General features: G+C 37.0%; 1 protein-coding gene across 1 annotated transcript in view; it reads right to left on the bottom strand.

Moving 5' to 3' along the window:
- Positions 1-20,377, bottom strand: part of CARMIL1 (capping protein regulator and myosin 1 linker 1) — a 194,891-nt gene that overhangs the window by 74,882 nt on the left and 99,632 nt on the right. Inside the window, 7 exon segments of the mRNA XM_074146280.1 lie at positions 3,993-4,062; positions 8,699-8,803; positions 9,737-9,813; positions 9,927-10,004; positions 11,965-12,068; positions 15,760-15,846; positions 20,083-20,177. Of these exon segments, the coding sequence (XP_074002381.1) occupies positions 3,993-4,062; positions 8,699-8,803; positions 9,737-9,813; positions 9,927-10,004; positions 11,965-12,068; positions 15,760-15,846; positions 20,083-20,177 (616 nt within the window).

The raw sequence follows: 20,377 nt of genomic DNA, 5'->3' as shown, positions 1-20,377 counted from the left end.
CACTTGTGCCAGGCAGTGACTGCAGGACTTAGGTACAGGTTCTCTACATGAAAGGGCCAGGACATTTCCAACATCAAATAGGAGGAAAAAAAAGAAAACTTAGCCCAGCCTATAAGCATGCAACACTGTTACTCTTGGACTCCACTACAGTCAAGGCTTATAGTGAGCATCATCTTTCATCTATTAGCAAAATGCTATGGTGCCCAGACCAAAGACAAGTAGCAAAGAAATAAATTAAAAACAAAAAACCAACCCCAACAAAATTAAGTTTCCCTGTCACTGAAAAGAAAATTTAAATAATCTAATTGTAAAATGGCCACAAAAGACCATAAACAAGAGAAATCAGTGATTTACCTTATTCTTAATTTAAAAATAGGCATAAAAGAGAAAACCAGCAACAATAACAAAAGTGCCTAGCTGGAAAGTATAAATTTTGATATTATTAATCTGAAATATTAAATGAATATAAAAGAAATGTCAGGATTTAATGAAAAAACAATAAAATGGCCTTGGGGAAAACATCAACATTAAGAATCAAAGTTATTAAAACTTACACACTTATTTAGTAATGCTGCTGAATTAAACAATGCAACATATTTCTTTTCCAAAGAAACAAAAACATTTTCTTATTTCTTGCAGCTACGCAAACTATATAAAGTGCATTTCACTTCATTAACATCCCCCAGAAAAAGACTTAAGCAAAAGAGGGGAAAAGTTCTACAAAAATTCTAGTTTCGCCTTTCCTGTTTTCACTTTCCTTGCTTCAAAAAAAAAAGGGAAGCTTTTTCAAACATGAAACAGCCTTTCCATCTCCTGTGCATAAAAAACGAACAATATCTTACTTAGTCGACTTACTTGGCTAAATATCCTGAATCAACCTGCTGAAGTTTCTATGAATAGTCTCTTTTATCCAGGCTATAATTAAAGAACCACAAATGCCTTCAGAAATATTTTTCAATAAAGACTTGATTTGGCACTTTTTAGAAAGTTTGAGATATGTGATTGGTTATCAAGCAGCTCAACAACTTGGACAGAGCATTTAAAGAACAGTGGTGGTCAAAGACAACATCTAAATCCTAAGTCACATCTGGAAGTGTAAGAGATACATAACGCAAGGCATCTTTCCTCTCCTGTGTAAAACAAAGCCTACCTGTCCTTCACTCTATCCTCTCAAGAAGTGGTCAGATTAAAGTCTGTATTTGGGCCAGAAGTGGTGCAATTTTAACTCAACTTTATTTTTGTAAAAGCATTTGTATTTGCTGTATGAATGCCAAAACCATTCCGCTTTGCTCTGTGCTGCTCCCTCAGCGTGGCCCACCACAACCAAGTATTTTACACAGTTTGTCACATCTATCATTGAAGAATCTATGAAACTGGCAGATTATATGCGGTCTTGGATTGGTTGTTGGTATGGTAAAAGTTGTATACACTAAAATTATATTCACAATATAATCCAAATGCTTATGCTATATATACTTCGAGGGTGGAAGTGGACAATTTTTCAGGAGCAGCTTTCAATCTTGTGATGATAACTCTATATTCAAAATCTTAAATACACAAACATTTCATATGCAGAAATGGTGATACTGGTTTAATCTGAGGGTAATGATAACAACTTGACTTTTAGGATAAAATTTATTGTGAGTGTATTAAAATAATATATATATATATATATAAAATAGCAGAGAGGGCTATTCATCAACATGGACTGTGACACTGAAAAATGCCCACCTCTGCAACATCTCCTATATGACATACTTCTGAGACTGCACATACAAGCTCATATTCAGAAAATGAAGAACAAGCCTTCAACAATTAAAAATTCCAAGCGTGATCAAAGCTATGAGGTACCAATATGGGAAGGGCAAACAAAGCTGCTTACTGATTTAACAATTAAGGTAAAGCATGGAGGGTACTTACACAGTGACCAAGCTAAGGGAAGCAGAAGGGAAAAGAGTGAAATACATCAGTGCTGAGCAGGTAGAAATAAAAATGTAATTTTCATAGTAAAAATAATAAAAAAAAAAAAACCAAACAACCAAACAAGCAATATAAAATGATTAAGCTTGGAGTTAATATATCAGAAAATTATGGGAGCAAATGAAAGGTGGTGGGAGAGGGAAGGAACAGAGAGATTTATCCTTCCATAGTTGAGTACAGCTTGCCTGATGTAAGAAAGAGGAGGGCAAAGCTGAAGCATCAGCTTAGTAGCCTCCTAACATCGTGTGCTGGCAGGAACTGGGAGTAGTGCAGGTCACCAGCTCCAAGCTTCCCATGGCTCTGTTTCTGGGTGCAGATCACCCTGCCCAGCCCACAGAGGGTCAGGGAGAGGTGGAGCAGGACCCTGCAGTGCTGGGCCCACTGAAAGTACTCCCAGCTCCTGGCACATCAACTTCCCTGCTGGTGGAAGCATAACTTCTTCTTTCCAAAGCACATGAGAATGAATAAAGCTCAGTGATGTGAAAAAATGTTAAGGGAAGGATCTGAGGAAGTGCTGTCAATTTGGAGGGACCAGCTACGGGAACGCAACACCCCAAGTTGGGCACGATTCCTTCCTTTCTGTCATGAGAATCAGCCATGAACACTTTGGTGTCCACTACTGCTAATCACCCCTCAAGTGCTCCTCCATATCCCATCCTGGGGGTTATTTAATAAAAGGCTTATATTTTAACTCCTGTCAGCCCTCGTTGATTTACATGCTAATTTATACACTCATTACTTATGTTTGTGTTTTATTGATTTATTCCTTTAAAGGTTATGATTACAGGACTTCATTTTTGTTACTTAATTACTCCTCCCTTTTCTTTCCTCCCTCTGAAAGAAAAATTATCATCTGTCTGATCTCTCTACTCAGAAGTCAGAAGCACGTGTACTTGACTTGAAAGCTTTTCTGCTTGGAATTTACATGTAACGCTCTTCAAAGCAATGCAATTTTTTTAAAAAAGTACAAAATATCAAAACAAACTATGAAATGCATTCACGATGGTTTGGTTTTTTCTTCATAAGCAAATCTGTGCGCATTCCAAAAGCAATCAACCACCACGAACTAAGGTAAGGATTACTGCACCTCAGCATGTTCATCAAATTGCATGCTTTCTACTTGAAGGGAAAACATTGCATTTGAAAGGCATTTCCAGAACAGTTAATACTCAGGCGATGAACTTGGAAAGATCTGCCTAACAAGTGAGAGGCCTTCTTTGCAGCATAAAAAGGACAGGGTGGCCACTCAGCTACAGAAGGCCTGAGCCAAAGCTGGTTTGTGTTGCTTTTGGCAAAAGTTCACACAGTTCTCTGCGTAACTTTGCCTCAATGGCTCCCCAGGGTCTTGGCTGAACTTTTGTCATAAATTGTAGCCACGCAGGTATCATCCTGCAAGAGTACGGACAATCCTGAGAAACAAAGTGCACAGCAAAGCGCAGAGAAGCAAGAGGGAACAAGATGAAGCAAATCGAGCTGCTACAATTGGCTTTATTTGTTCTTGAGATATTTAAAGCCATTTGCACAGTGCCTCTTAAGTTAATGGCACGCTTCGGTCAAACTCTCTCAAGGTCCTTCTGCAGAAGAGGAAGCATGTCTCTGGTTTTGAAGGAGACAATCAAACCACAGACATGCCCTTCAGGGCAGGCAGCTTCCTGTGACCCCTTCAAATTTGGGCATGTCAGAGAGAGCTGCTGCGGGATCCTGTGCAACCACAGCACCAGAGAGCAGAAGCTACCAAGCAGCAAACAGCGCGCTGGCTCAGCATCTAGAGCAGCTACACTGCAAGGAGGGTTTTGCCAATGAGGTGCTGCAGGTGCTTTGAACCTCTGTGCTCATTACTTTGGATGATGCTGTAACACAGCAGCTGATTTTTACCATAACTGCTTGTCTGAGTTCTACCTTTCTGACTACTTTTGACTACAGACGAAGAACATCTCGCTCAGTGGATTTCATGGGAACTCTAATTACACGTCATTGCAAGTTTTGAACACATCCTGATAAATATTCCTTACCTCACAGCTACTGAGATCTAAAGACACCTCCTTCAGATTGTGATTGCAAGCCAGGCCTAATAAAAGCGCTCTGAAAAAGATCAATTTTAGAACCTTTTTAAAAAAAAAAAAAAAAAAGGCAGCTTTACATCATCATCATCTAAGCGATCACAGGTTAATACACCTATAATGTAAAGAACCATTTCAAACCAAAACCACACCAGATAAGCAGTTACTTCTTAAATGACAATAGCACAAACCTGCCACAACACTTAGAACAGTCCAGCAGCTTCAAAACCCGCAGGGATGTAAGGCTAATGAAACCGTAAAGCTAATGCTACATAAACATTTAATAACATTCATCAGAGATGAATTTTCTTCAACATTTGCTTTCAGAGAGTAACAAATGATTACAAAATGAGTGCTCTGTTGTACGACTGTACTAACTCTCTGATTTTGGGGGTTTTTAATACATGCAAGATGCAGTACAGCCAGCCTTTTCAGCCAGGCACAGTGCCTGTAACACTCAAACGCTGGATTGTGTTCAAGTATCACACAATTCTCCACTTCTGCAACCCAACGAATTTTTACAGATTTCCAAATGATATTCCCAGACAATGGTATCCTTTGTCTTTAGGCAGAATGGCAGAGAAGTGTTGCAATGACTGATTATGATTGTCATAAATCCACCTTTAAAGCCTTACAGAAGTTTGTTTCCACATATGAAAGTTAGTGTTATTGTCACATTTGTATTAATACTGTCAAATCAGAACTGTATGTGTCTTAGAGAAGCAACAAACACAACATGTGTATACCTTCTAGTATCTTTAGAATAGATGCTGCTTTGAATTAGTAATTGAACAGAGAAACAGAAGGACTTCTTCCCCAGACTTCATTTCAGCCAAAAGCAAGCTAACAGAATCCAAACTACTGATGCGTGGAGATAAAAAACAATCAATTTTGCTGAGCCATTTGCCTATACACTTACTATGCAAGCAGTGTGTGTAAAAGCCACATTTAAAATGTCTGTGCCCCAGGAAGGTTTTTCATTTAAACCTATTTATATCTGCCCTCCAGGTATAAATGTTAATCAGACTTTTTCTGTTAACAAAGGCAAATATCTTGTGTTTGTTTACTTCTTAAGCTATTAATATGCAGACTTTGAAAAACGTGAAAGCTCTGCAACAAGTTCTAAAAATTTTTAGATGATGCTTGTCCATATTTCCTTCCCAAACATACTTTTATTCAAAGGTAGTCTGGCTGATGATAACTTTGCAAAGAACTTTATCTAAACATTTTGAGGCAACCTAAAAAAATACAGCGCAACCATAAAAAATACATATTAAAAAAGAGACACAGTGCTGCTTCAAATGTACTCTCTTCACAGGAAGAAAAAAGGGTTGGTTTTTTTCCTAACCTCTTTCCTATAACCTCATCCTAAGAAAATCTCATTATTTCTCATTTCTTTGTCGCGACAAATCACCAGCATTCAAAGGCACCGAAGGCAGACATATTATAATTATACTTAGCCACTATGTTTAAATCACACACACGGCAATACATGGAAAGGTCTTGCGAACTGTAGTACACACAGAATGCAAGAAATGGCCTTGTAATTAGCATTTGCATGAGAAGTGTATCAGAAACTTGTCTTGTTATAGCACTGACAGATCAAAATACAACTTTTGGCAACGTCTATAAATGAACAAAAACGCCAACATAAACAAGGAAAAGAGAGTACAAACTGGTTCACACAGTTTACAAAAAAAGGGGAAAAAAAGAGTGAGCTCTGATGGAACATTAACTATATTAACTATGTAGAAGAACTAAAAGCACCTTTTCCCCACCCATGATGCGGTATCCACGCAGTACAGCTTTATTAGCAAACCTCTTCCCTGAAAGGCTTGACTTTATTAATAGATCCATCACTGTACAAGCAAGTTCACCTCCTTCCCTGAGTGCACTGATTAACCAATATCTTTTAACTCCCCGAGTTAGCATATGTGATTAAACATACCACAACTGTTGATCTAAAGGAAGTTGATAAGAAAGAAATCAAATAATAATTAATGAGGGGAATTTGGGACTCAGTGCCAGGTACCTGCATTTTATTTTTTTTTTTTTTTCTGTAGGCAGGCTTGATCTTTTATCACACACCCAACTCTGTGACCTCTGGTTCATGGACACAAACCAGGAACTTCTCCTTTGTCACAGGACAGTTCCAAGGCCCACGTTGTCAAAAGCTTTTTGACATGCACTGATCAAAGATGCTAGAGAAGTACTATTACTGTACACTATGTCATTTTTATTTTTCCTTCTAGATATCATCCTTCATGTGCTACTACAATCTTGGCAATGACAAATAACCCTGTTGAGAAAAGTTATTTCCATCTTGTCTTTAACAAATCCTGCAATCTTGATTGTTCTGTAGAAGTTTTGTAATTTCTTACAGTTAAGACAAAAAGGCTAAGAACCTGTCCCAGGATACAGCACATCCTCAGTCCTTTTAACAGCACATTAACTTCCATGGGATGCTTGGCAAGTCTATTAGTCAAGCCATACAGGGTTTGAGAGCAAAAGCAAGGTGTACTCCAGATCATGGTTCTCTGTACTGTCATGAAATACACTCAAAGAGCTCTTACCCTCCTAGGCAGAGATGAACACTGCCATCAAAACAAAAGAAACCCATGCCAAAACACCAGCCATCCCAGAATGGCATGGACACTCTGAGACCATCCGTGTCCAGCCAGACCTTGTACAGATGCTCCCTTCTGGAGCTGTATGTGCTGGCGAAAGAGGTTACTGCTCTCAGCTCATCCTACACTACCCACCACTGCCTCTTTACTTCCACCAACACCAGTCATACGAGCAACTCCCTCTAACCCAATTCACTCAAATTGAGCCAGATTAGCTTAAACATTATCAACAGAGTAGGTTTTTGCTAATACAGATCACTTTGGCTGAAAAGGACTAGGAAGATCTCATTTGCTCTGCAGCTGGCAGATCAAGGGGTCACAAGTATTTCGCATAAATTAATAAAACAACATCTTCCATGAGCACAGACAACTGTAGAGCACTCACCTGTCAAAACTCCTCACACCACAGGAGGTACTCAACATGCTAAAGAGAAAAGCTAAATATGAACCTGTGTTTGGGGCTTCTCACCTTTCCTAATCTGTGTAGATACAGTCAATGTCTCAGAGCATTTTTTTTTTTCCTGTAGCGCTGATAAGATTGTCTTGTGTATTAGTCACATACATCCTCTGTTCTTCTTGCTTCATTAAACATAGTTCCCTGCTGCCCTCCACCACAGAATCAATAGCCTTAAATTAATCAGAATCAACCAATGTGTTTCTCAATAATCACTTTGTGGTTGAAAACACACCAGCACCATACCCTCCTAATCTTAGCAAAATCTAAGCAAGCAAGACAGCAACCAAGAGTATCACACAGAACAGAAAGATCAGAGCTAAAATGATAGGCTTCTGCAGTTGAATGTTCATTTCAATCCAGTGCATCGTATTGAAGCATTGTATTGTACTGCCCTCTCCAAAGTCAAATTGCATTAAGAAAATACGTCCCAAAACAATGGACACTACTCTCTTCTGTGTGGCACTTGTCACTTTTCTCTCCCTTAGCTTCCCCCAGATTGTATCAGATGCTTTCCATCCAGTACTCACTAACTACTCTTCATACCCCACAACTCTGATTTTGCCATCAACTCCCATTCATTACCTACTCCCTTGCTGAGCTACTGCCCACTTCCCTTCCCTCTTTTCCCTCAAGAGGTAGTCTCCTAAACACACAGGGGTACATGCATATACATATAGATCTATTATCTGTGTCCAGATTAGGATTTTGGAGGTGTGTTCCCCAAAATGGTTAGTGAACATGTCTGGGCATCTACTACAGATAGGGTTATGTATGTTTTAATGCATGTTAGGTAGCAAGTTCGTGCTCTGGAAAGAGCCCTTTCTTTATTTTAGCCCTATAACACAAGGATTCTGCCAGAATCACAGAATGACCTATCTTGACTTTAAAACACACCTTTAAATTTTACGTCTGGAAAGTTCAACACAGTTGAAAACTGCATATGTCACAGAACGGGTGACACAGTGCTACACAATTTCCCTCACAATTAGGCTGTAAAAGGAGTTTCTCTCCAGTGTTGGGTGGGCAATAGAAGTGCCCAATCTACATCACCAGAACCTGTTTGCCAGAGGACACATAGCAAAGAGATGTATTGCACTTATCATTCCTTGAAGTTGCTGCCATCATCTCTCCCTCTAAAAGGAGGGCATAGCTCTGTGCAATAGGTCTCTCCTCCCAAGCATTGCAACAGGTTCAGTTTCACAACAGCTCTTGCAATACTGCAGCCTCAAAGGAATGGCACTCACAGTAGTACGTAATCCCATTTCACTGTGAAGTGAACAGTTTTGTTCATAAATCACAAAGTAAGAAATATATCACACAAAATGTTGATGGAAGCTAAACAGCTGTGACGTTCCCACCAAACAAAATATGATTAATAGTCTCAACTGTGAGATGGAAACAACATTTCTGAATGTATGATAATTATGAAACTCACTCTTGCAATATCAATAATGTACAATGGGAAAAAAAAAGCAAGATCCTTTCCCCTTCATTTTTAATATGAGGCATTCACATAATAACAATGCAAACTAGGTTTTAGGCAAAAGAAGAAGAAAATGAAATTAAATTCTTACTTTAGAGGCTCAGGAGGGAGTTTAGTTCCCGAAAGATTAATCTGCATCAAAGCAAGTGAGCTGCTGAAAAACTGTTTGAAGGAGGGAGGGACTTCTTTTCCTTTTCTGTAAGTAAACAAATTCATTAAGAAGTAGCATCTAGACACTCCTCATTCCAATAGTGAATGCAAGCCATCAGAATTGTAATGATCTTTTACATGTTTAATTTGCTCTACCTTCAACAGCTCTGTAATCAGTGGATCTCAATTAGCTTAGAAATATGTCATCAAAATGTTGATTCAACAAACACTCCTCAACATTGCACTGCAGCACAGAAGACATTACTATCTAGCTTCTGTTTGGTGAACTACAAAGAATGATCATCTAGTTCTGGCTAACACTGAACACACTTGTATCCTATGAGTAGTAGATCAAACAGGACATTACAAGCCCTGAAACTGCTTTTTCACCACTAGAAACAATTACTCAGTACTGGAGTAGCTTACCCCCAATTAGGTATCATCTTTGATTTGGACCCAAGACACTAATTTGAGGAAAAGGGAAGCTAATGTTAATATTTCCTACAATGCAAGTATTCTACAAAGTCAATGTTCAGTCTCCAAGCATTTCAAAGAGACTTCCTCCCAGAAAAGGACAAAAAAGGAAAAAAAGCATTTGTAACCATCATCAAATCACGAGAAATACAAACTTTAAAATCCAAACTTAAAGAGGAGCCAAGTCAGTCAGACTTCAAAGCCTGATGTTATGCCTCTTGGAGACAAAATATATATACAGACTTTCCACTGCATATATCACAAAAAACGTATTAGACAAGGTAGCTTATTTTACAGCCATCCAGCAAAGACCGGAAAGTGAAAGAAGTATTTTACTTGGAATAAATAATGCCTATTTCATAGAAAAATAAGACTTCTAAGACTTTTATAAAGTCTTAGATTTCTTCTTTAAAAAAAAAAAAAAGGTGCAACATGAGAGCAAGAAATTATAAAATAAAATATTGCAGGAGTTCGGGAGTTGAGAAGAATTACATTTAAACTGTACCTGTGAGAAAAAAGAGTCCTAGAGAGGCTAAGGACAGCTAGATGCTGAAGACATCCACGAAGGAGGGCTCCACACACCTGGTTTAAAACAAAAGATTGATTTTACTTTATATTAACCCAGAAAAGTACCTAGGGATACAAGGTGGGGAATGTTTCCTTGGTATTTGAATCTCCACAAAAAACATCTTTACCATATCTAGCGCACACTCCGTGTTGGATAAATCCAGATGAACAAGGGCATTTGGCTGGGCCAAAAAATTGTACAGGCTCTGTAATCAATGGAGGAAAAAAAAAAAAAAAAGAATTATCCATGTTAATTTTGGTATTATGACACCAAATACTGGACTGTTACTTCTCATTACATTTTATGCTGTTATTATAAAGTTGTACTGTAAGTGTTGTGTCTGAAACTTCTTTTCACCTAATCAATACAATCTTTTTTACTTTTGAAGGGTCATTTTTTAAAACAATATGGCGAAAAATGGTGCTCAGATTACATCTACCAAACATTACTCTTTGCAATTCACTTTCACAGCAAATGATAATTAATTCAGTTAGAAACACCTTGGAATGTCACTCAGGTTGCTGTTATATTTCAGAAAGGCTAATTGGTTTGTAAGTTTAAGCCAGCCCCTTTAAGCATGAGGGAAGCAACTAATTTGCATCTGAAGCCCATGGTTATTTCTTAATATCAGCAGTGCATTAAAGTTTTAAGAAAGAATACCAAACAGGTAACAAGATTTTAATATTGATGGCTTCAGTAACACACTGGATATGTCATACAAATGTTAGCATATGTAAAAAGTCTTACTATACACTGATTTATTTTGGGCTTTTTTTTAGTCTTGAAAAACAACACAGAAAGATAAAAGTATGACCTAATTCACAGAAACGTGGAACGCTCAGCTCCACATGAAATCCAGACAGACAGAGCATGGTCAACGGTTCTAAAACAGATTCATCTTTCAAAAAATTAGGTCATTTAGCCCCCTATAACTACAGTGCAAGAAAGGTTCCTGCTTTAAAAATCCTTGTGCTTTGCTGGGGTTTATTTTAATTGCTAAATAACAGGATTTACTTACTCCTGTTGGAAAACTCTTTCAGATTAAAAGATATCAGTATTAATAACCTTTTCCTTTGAACCATCTCTCTCTCTGACAGGCTAAGAAAAGCCCACTTTTTGTATTTCTATCCCTTAAAATATTGTAGGTAGGCATCACATTTAAGCATTGCTTATCAAAGTTGTACATTTTATTTTACTTTTTGTTTTTACATTATTGCTGTTATTAAGACTAATTCACTGTGTGTCTTTATTTACCCTTAAGTATTTTTTTGTTATCTTTAAGTCCTCTTGTCCTACTGAAACTTTGACCTCATGTCTGAAAAAAACAGTTCTTTGAACGTGATGATGATTTGGAAACTAGTAAGATTTGTGAGAAAGTAACACAGTCATGTCTGACTGCACTTTAAATGATAAGATTGGGTGTTGCATATTTTAGATGCTCAATACTTAAAGAATTCAAAACTTGCCACTTACATGCACATAACTTTTGATGTTAGAGAAAAATATGGTTGTAACAGTCAAAAAGTGAATACATACAAATTGAGAACTAAGTGGATTTTGTTATGGAGAAAGTAGAGCTGCACCTCTGTGCCAACTGACAAACTGAACAAAGGAATTTAAAAAATAATTACATTCTTCAAAGAATCATGAGCTTCAACAGCATGTGTCAAGGAGGTGCACAGATTTATTTATACAAACAAAAATACTGAAAACCAGAAATTAATTCTTTACAAGTCAAAAGAAATCAATTGTTTCCAACCTTCTAATGAAAAATTTGTAACACACTTATTACTAAAAGGAACACCATGTTTTTTAATTGTTTTGGTCTCTTTCAAACAGAACTCGGGGAGCATGATAAGTCCACTGAAACAAGTGGCACACTTGTTTTCTCATTTATTAGTAGAAGCAAAGGACTAAAAGCATGAACAAAAATTATGTGGATTCATTTAGTTGTGTGGGGCTAAATTGCCCTGCACAACAAATTGGGGCTAAATTAAATTATTCTCTGACTACATAATGAAGAGCAAAGATCAAAACATTATTTTCTACTAGGAGTGTACTGAAATAAAGACAAAAAGGGATCTAAACAAAATGGCTTTGCCCATCTCTTAACAATAAATTAAAACTTTTGTTGATTAACTCATAAAAGAGAAGAAAGTGCTTACTGAGAGATCATCACCACGGAGGGCGTTCCCTGAGAGGTCAAGATAGACGAGCGTGTTCGCTATCAGCGAGTTGGCACTCAGTGACTGGGAAAGGCTATTCACCCCTGCCAAAAAAAAAAAAAAAAATTAGAAAAAAAAGTTAGTACTCGCCTTAGCCAACTCTAGACAAAACTAGGCCAGATCCTGCAAGTGCATAATTTAAGTGAACACAGACATATATAAATGTTTAATGAGCTCCTGTTACCACCACTGTACTGCAGAAGGAAGGCAGACCACCAGGCAGGTATGAGACTTCCTTGCCACAGGATGCCTGGTTTTGCCTGGACTGCGGCTGATGGAACTCTCTGATGGAGTCACAGTGTGTTATAGGTCCTGGATCCAGGGAAGAAGCATTTTTGCGAAATCTGCAACGGCTTTAACAGTGCAATCCCATTTTGAAACAGATTTTTAAAACAGAGTTTATGCCATAATGTTAAGACAGTGTCTTCCAGCAAACAATAATATTTAGATAAAAGTATCTGTGGAAGTAGATGAAAGTATCAGTGGAAGACCAAGTACATTAACAATTATAATTGCCAGAACTTCAAAAGCAACTGATGAGGCCTAGAAATTAAAAATCTTTCAATTACATATTTGCCTGTAATTTCAGGAAAAAAAAGTTAGTTCATTAAAATATCAAGAGATGCATAAAGACTGTCAATTCTTGATCAGAACAAATACATATTTTTCACATTAAAATTAAAAAGCTCACATTGGGAACAAACCAGTCAGAGCTTTCTTCCTCTAAAATTCTTCAGCTTTTCCAAATACAAATTAGGATGTGGCTACTTCCAGCAAATCTATCTTTCACCTGAGGGTTCTGTAGCTTATCACCAAGTTTGTAATTTATTGTAGATGGCTATTGCTGCCTTTCAAGCAGTACATGTGAGTTTTTTACATACGTGTGTTTTCTAAGTGCCGGGCCAAAGCTATAAAGCAGGCAGGTGTTTTGATCTACTACACAATATTGTGCAATTTCTCAAAGCTACTGGTCAGTGAAAATGGACTGGCATTCAATGGATGGAACATGTCCATTCTTCAGTTAAAAACTATTATGAAATGGATTTATCAGTGAAAATATGGAGGAAGCAGCTAGCAAGCCACTAGAGACCAAAATACTCCACTCAAGTGCTTTAATTTTCCAAGCTTCCACATATGAAGAAAGTCTCCCATGTTATTAGTATGGCTCTTGGTTCCAGGAGGCTTTTGATACTGTAAAGAATCAAAGCACAGTGACATCTTTTTCAAGTCTCAAAACTTTTTCGTTCATGTGATTTTTCTTTTATCTTAACATTGCATTATTGAATCCACACCCTATCTAAAAAAGTAAATTGCTAATGAATACTTTTTGAAACTTTGAAAGATCTAAAAGCTCTCTTTAACCACTAGAGTTTATAGCTCTGTATTCACTTCAGTGAGTATTCTCAACAGCATTTATAAGCAACAAGAAGTAGAAATGAATGTAATATGGTGTCAATAATTCAGCACATACTATCGAGAACCAATTCTGATAAATCAGCAGCAGTGTGTGAGTTTGGGGGAGAAGACGACCTGTCGAAAAATCCGTTATGTTGTTGCTTGTTTCGTGTTTAAGAAGGGTCAACTGCTCAAAATCAGCCACATCACTGAAGGCAAACAATGAGAATGAAGGATTTTTTAATTAGCCTTTGGCTTGGGCTCAGAAAAGCAAGCTTTATCTTTCAATGAGTATACTAGAATTTTCTATTTAACTAGAATCTTCAAATCAATACATTTTTGTTTGAACTTCACCTACCTCATGCTATACTCTAACAGTAATCTCACTTCCATTTGCAGACAATCTTTCATGCTCTTTTACCACTCTCAGGAGGCTCAGACTGTTAATAGCTCTCAGGAACTTTAAGATACAATATTTGAAGAAAGATCAGCTGGGAAGTTACCACCTGAACTTCACTTCTCAATCTTATAAACTTATCTCGACTAGAAAGCACTTATTTTAAATAAGGTCAAAACCAGGGAGGGATTGTACAGAATTTCTGAAACCGAAAAGGTCAAAATAATAAAAAATAAAAAGGCTGGGGAGAAAAAAAAAAATCCATGCACCTTGAACTCTACTGAATCCAAGATCCAAGCTGTCCTTTAGACTTTCCCCACAGAAAACATTACAATATTCCCTTCTCAATATTACAAGTTCAAAAATAGGCTCCCAAGTTAAAACCAATTCAGTACTGTCTTCTTATATTAAAGGAAAACTGGCTAAGACAGACAGCTTTGCAGACAACCAAAGAGGAGAAGCTGAGTTTCTTCAGGTCCAGAGAGTTGTAAGAATTCCAATTTTAAGACATAGCATATACTTTTTTTAAGGAATTCTGAGCAGCTGCCATCAGACAATACTCATGGTGACATGTTACTCTCTGGAGAACCAATAGTCATTGCAATGTAGTCTGGACCAGGATTCACAGGAAGTCAGTATTAGACATACTGGAATATATTTTCAGCTTTTGTTAAAAGATTGTCTTTAAAAAGTGTGTTAAAAACCTTTCAAATTCTTTTCATAACCTCAGAATCCATTTTTACTGACAAGAGTTTTGTGGATGAACTTCATCAAGCTGGCATTTACTCTTTATGAAGACAGAAGCGTTGAGTGTTCTCTTGACTAAATGATCACAAGCACTTGCTGAAATCATTCAGGTCACAGGAAAAGCACGGGATGAACGAACATACCAGAACTGCATGAATTTCTGCCAAGTTCATGAACATCTAATCTCAAGACTACATGTAAGGTTAGTCAAGATCCTTAATCAATTGCTTGTCACCAAAAATGGAGTTAGCAGTGGAAAAAAAAAACACCAACCCCAGAGTTTAATAAAGTATTTTTAATGAAAATCATGATTGAATAAATTCAGCCAAGGGCTTACTATTTACTTAAGCATAACAAGAGCTACAGAACACTCAAAACCCAACAAAAAACTCTTCTCCCCACCCATATTTCCCCACGTCAACCCTTAAAGCTTAGGAGACAGATCTGTACTTCACAGAGCAATAATTAAAATGATAAAAGAGCATGGCTCCTATCTGTTGTCAACTAATGTCCTTCATAGACCATAACTCACTCATCTTTTCCAGGTCATCAACATCTGTGAAAAAGCTGCAATAAGGTCAGTGCATTTTTCTATTTTTAACCCTCATGTTGTATATACAGGAGACCCCGGGTTTGTGCAGTCTGTTTAAGAGGTCAGTGCATCTATTATTTGTAAAACAGCAATGCAAAAAAACCCAGAAAGCTTATGACATGTGTTTCAGTACTGTTATAGCTTTTAAAATACACATACATTTCAATTACAGTATCAAATCAGAAATTTGTAAATTATAAAACAAAGAAGTCTTTACTCAGAGCAAACCACAGCCACTGTCACAACCCTTGGTTTCATAAAATAATTGTGTGCAAAACATTTGGATTTTTGCTTCAGACAACTCTTTGGAGCTATACGAAACATATCATTTACACCAACTCTAAATTCAGTCTTTCTTTACAATACAGGTTCAGGCTCAAATCTTACAGAGATGAGTAAGAGTTTTTCAAAGTGGTGAAGGGGACACAAAACCCAGCCCACGGTTCACCAACCAAGGACTGCAAAAAAGCAGCTGCACTGTTGAGAATACACATGTAAATCAATTAGAGAATTAATTACTTTATAATCTGGTATCAAAAGGTATAATTAGGATGGACGCCTGAAACTTATAGAATAGAAAAACAGGCATGCTTATAAAATATACCTTTAGGTGACAAGGAGGTTTTAGATAAATTCAAATGTTTCAGTCCCTTTGGAAGTTTGGCGAACTGGATGCTCAAAGATGACACACCTGTTGGAGGAGTAAAGAGAAAATGGATGTTTTCAGGTAGACTGAGTGATCTCAGGTTTTCCCAGCAATCGCACCAGGGGCAAACACTCTTACAGGAGGAACTACACTCACTGTGGACGTGGGTCCAAAATTACCCTGTCTTTTTATGACCATAAATCTTTGAAGTGACTGATGTAGTCAAGATCCTTTCTTTGCTAACCAATGAACAGACAGGAAACTTTGCTGTTAATGATCAGTAAGCCACCTTAATTAGTTTAAAAACTATATAATGCACACATTCTTTTGAGAAGGAGTCAAAGGGAAGATATTACACATCAAACAGTCAGTACTTGGGAAATCTGGAAGCTTCATAGTTCAGCCAAAAAAACCAATCACAAAATAAATCCCAACAATGGTACTTCATGTGAAACTTCAGACTATTTTTATTTTCTTTTAAAAGGAAGGGTTGTCAAGGCAAGAGAGACACCCATGTTAGCTAACATTGCCCGTTTTTTCTGAGGTAAAGCCTTAGAGTCTGAAACCTCCACCAAGTTATAATGGCCACTTAACTACCTTACAGTAGCCTGCAGGTTACCAGCCAGGACATAGGCTTGGAAATGTTACAATCACTTGCTATCCCAAACAGTAAAAACCTATTAAGATGCTGACATGGACTGGACTACATCAACACAAATCCAACAAAAGAAAAAAAAAAAAAAAAAAAGGCACTTTTCATTAAAGTCCTTTCTCAGTGTATCCAAGTTCCACACTCCATAAATTTAATCCCCCCATTTAAGCAAAAGATTGAAATTTGATTAAGAGGTCACATCCTAAATAACAATGGAACCAATCCATGAAATATTTATTAGAGGAATAAATCAACACAGAAACTCCAGGCTTAACCTGAGGTGTGAAATATAGTCCTCTGCAGCAGCTCACTCAGTGAGAAAAGGGCAGAGAAGGGGGTAAAGCCTTTTACTTGTTTCAAAACACAGTAAATTAAAAAATTGATACCTTTCTCCACAAATGCAGACATGAAACAGTCTGCTAGTATGTAATACACTGTTTACTCTGCTTTTATCATGTTTTACCTATCATTGATAATAAAAGAGCAGGTACCTTGCAGATACTGTTGTAGGGGGTTTTTTTAATGCTCTCTGTAAAAGTATGTTGTATATGCTGGTGATAGGTGCAATGTCCATGCAGCTCAAAACAACATACTGTATTTTATTTATACTCCCAAAATATTAGACCAATGATGCCTTGGCATCTGTTAGTATAAAACACAATGGTAACTGGATGTCTTCACCAACTTTCAGCAAGAATCAATCAAGTCATGTTAATAGGATTTTCTTTCATAGCTCTACTATTTAAAAAAAATATATCTTTTAGCTCCTCTGAAGTAGGATGCTCAATCTGTCTTAAGCTGGTCTCAGAATTTATATTCTGTAGCTGACTGTCCACATTTGTTAAGTTGGTTTAGTCACAGTACATACTTTCAAAATCAAGGTAGAGTTATGCTGGCAAAAGAGGAGAAAAAGGAGTACAGTCAGGGTATAACAAATGTAATTTTTGTTCTGAAGCATTTTGAGTAAGAAGTGCAGCAAATAATTTCACCTCTCCATCTTTGCATTTGGCTAACAATCTACAGACCACTTATCGCTCTAGCTAAACCGAACAATTTTAATATCTTACTGGCACTGGCCATTAAGGATCCACCCAGTTATAAGACACAGGAAACAGGTGCAGAAAAGAAAAAGGGCTTCTGGTCACTCAGGCCCTTGAATGCTCTTTAAGCCACCTATTTTTGCTAACCTCATAACAGAGATGAGAGATCTAATGGCAGAAGTAAACTTAACTGCATCCAGGCATACAGTTTTGAATTTGAGTATTTCTAGGCTTCAGTATTTTGTTTCGCATTATTTTTAACAAAAGATGAGATTAAATGCTGATTCTAGTAGAGCCAAAAGCAAAGCTGCCATCGCTTTAGCATGGCTAGACTTTAAAGCCAAGATTGACATTAAACTTTCCAGATGTTAGTCTCACAAATATTAACAGTACCATAAAGTGAGACCAATCACAAACGAAGAGACTGGTCTCAGTGTAAATCACTTCATACAAACACTGTGTTGTATTTGAACTGAAGCCATATCCTACCCCTTAGTTAAACTAAACACAATTCCCATGTTATTGAAATACAGACAGTTACATTATGTCATTACATTAATGTCTTTACTTATTGGTACTCAATAATATATAATAGCTGAAGGTGGGTTTTTGTTCAAACAAGGCACAACAATATGTTCTTCCCCATAATTCACACAACTGTTATTTCCCTTGTAATAGCAAAATAATATGGTTGAACTTCCAATTCCTGCAGAGGTGATCTTTCAAGAGATATTTTCCAAAATTTGTATGTTTACATGAATCTCCATTATGCCAGCTTTTACTTGTGAAATGCTTGCTGCCCCATCAGTTTAATAGAGTCAAATCTACCTTGCACCCAGTGAATATCAGATTACAGGACACGTAAACCTTTCTTAAACTGAAAAGCTGCAATATTTGCACAATGAAATTATAGTTAATTTCTCTTTAAGTACTCCTATAACTTATCTAATTCTCTTACAAAACGGTCAAATTTTAATTGCACGTTAGGAGACACTAAGATAATGAAAAAACCCTACTAAGTTCTCCAAGTTGTAGTTTCTGCATTTCATTTGTATCTTGTATGTGGATACTGCAGAATGGTTTGAAACTATAGGTCTGTTGCAAAGAAAGTACCCACACCAATACGTTAAAAGAAAAGAAAAAAATCCCCTGCGCTGTAGAATATCTACCAAATGCTTTGGTCATTTGTTTTGCTTTCAAGATGAAAATGAGTTCCTTTTAAAAAACCCTTTCATATAACACAATCTAAATACACTTCTTCAAAAGCAGAATCAACAATCTAACAGCCCTTTTCCAATTTACAACAGAAATTTTTGTACAATGCAGTTAGGCCTACGGCATGTTGTAATAATCATGTTCTTCAGCAAAACACCGTTTTTCACATGATATGGATTCCTAAGGAGGGCAAGCAGTAATTAGCAGAAGAGTTAAAGCAATTCATGTGAACAATTTTAAATAAAACACTACTCTGAACAGATCAAAACTGGAAATATTTTCATACTTGTTTCTAGTCAAAAGGAAGAGAGATACAAAGAGGAAAGGAAAAAAAAAAAAACCTTCCCATCTTTTTTTCCTCACTGAACCAGCAAGAAAGGCAAGACACATACAAAACTCTGTGTTAACAACATTCTGAGTCAGTCAGGTTGTAATCAAAATGAACAGTTTTTTTCATTTTGAATCATCACAGCAAAGAGACTGGACATTTTCCCCACAACAAACCAAATAAAACAAGAAAAGGTCCACTGTATAAAATTCTTATTTTTCTTCTGGCCCAACAGGAGCACAAGATAGTCTGATCCCAGAACACTGTGTGCCTGGAATGCATTAAGTGAAGCAAATGGAAATCTCACATGGGCAGCGCTGAAGGGTCAACTCCAGACTGAAGGAATGTAACCTTATTTTAAAAATAAATGCCTCTCCGGTGAAAAGAGAGTAGACAAGAGAGGGGAATGACTTGACTTAATACATACTGAAATCATGCCTAGGGGTGCTTATTCTGAGAAACGCTGAGCTGTTCAGCTTGATTTTCCATCTTGTGGAGTCAATAGCGCTTTGCTCCATAAGGATGCCAGCTATGCCAGCATTACTGAACATTGCCAAGTACTGGCAACACTACGGCCTAGCACAAAGCTGAAAAAGGGAATCGCTTCAACACTAGAAATAAGTATGGAATTATGGCTGAAATGAAAAACACAAAACCGTCAGGAAAATACAATCCAAGCAACAAGGTTGCCTCATACTTCATCTTTCAACTCATTACATTGCCTTTAAAAATGCACACCACTTTATTTGCTCTCTAGTCCTGAACAGTCACTGTGTTCTATCTTCCTTTAAAAGAAACCCCTATGAAAATGTAATGAAATCTAATGAAATCCATGGTTGGTTTAAGACATTTAAATATTTCTCAGTAAGCTAATGGATACATATAAATCAAAAAGAATAGTGATTCTCAGTCATTTGTAAACAGCAGATATTTACAATAGCTTTATACACAGAACAATAACCTATTATTCAGGCAAAGCTGAACGGAGCAGCAGTAAATCCTCCTATTACATTTGTAGAAAGAGAAGAATATCAATGTTACAGTACCTCTGTCTTCAAGTGGATTGCTAGCAAGGTTGATCGTATGGAGTCCTGAGTTGGGATTATGGGCTAGGGCACTGGCTAGTTTCTGTGCAAAATCTCTGCAGGAAAAAAAGAAGGAAGAAAGACTCCTGTTATCTCTTGTATCAACAGCACATTCAGAGCCTTAAAAATGTCAAGGGATTACTAGATAGAAGTGGCCTATCATACCACAGAGCAGTAACTGATTCTTCACAGTTTTAAACAATGCTTATCTGGCTAATTTGCTATCTTTCAAAGCAAGGTATTTTATAATTTATTC

This window comes from Numenius arquata, chromosome 4, assembly GCF_964106895.1.
Source record: "Numenius arquata chromosome 4, bNumArq3.hap1.1, whole genome shotgun sequence".
NCBI classification, from domain to species: Eukaryota; Metazoa; Chordata; class Aves; order Charadriiformes; family Scolopacidae; genus Numenius; species Numenius arquata.
Note: the sequence above shows the minus strand (reverse complement) of the source record. Positions and strands in the feature narration are given on the sequence as shown.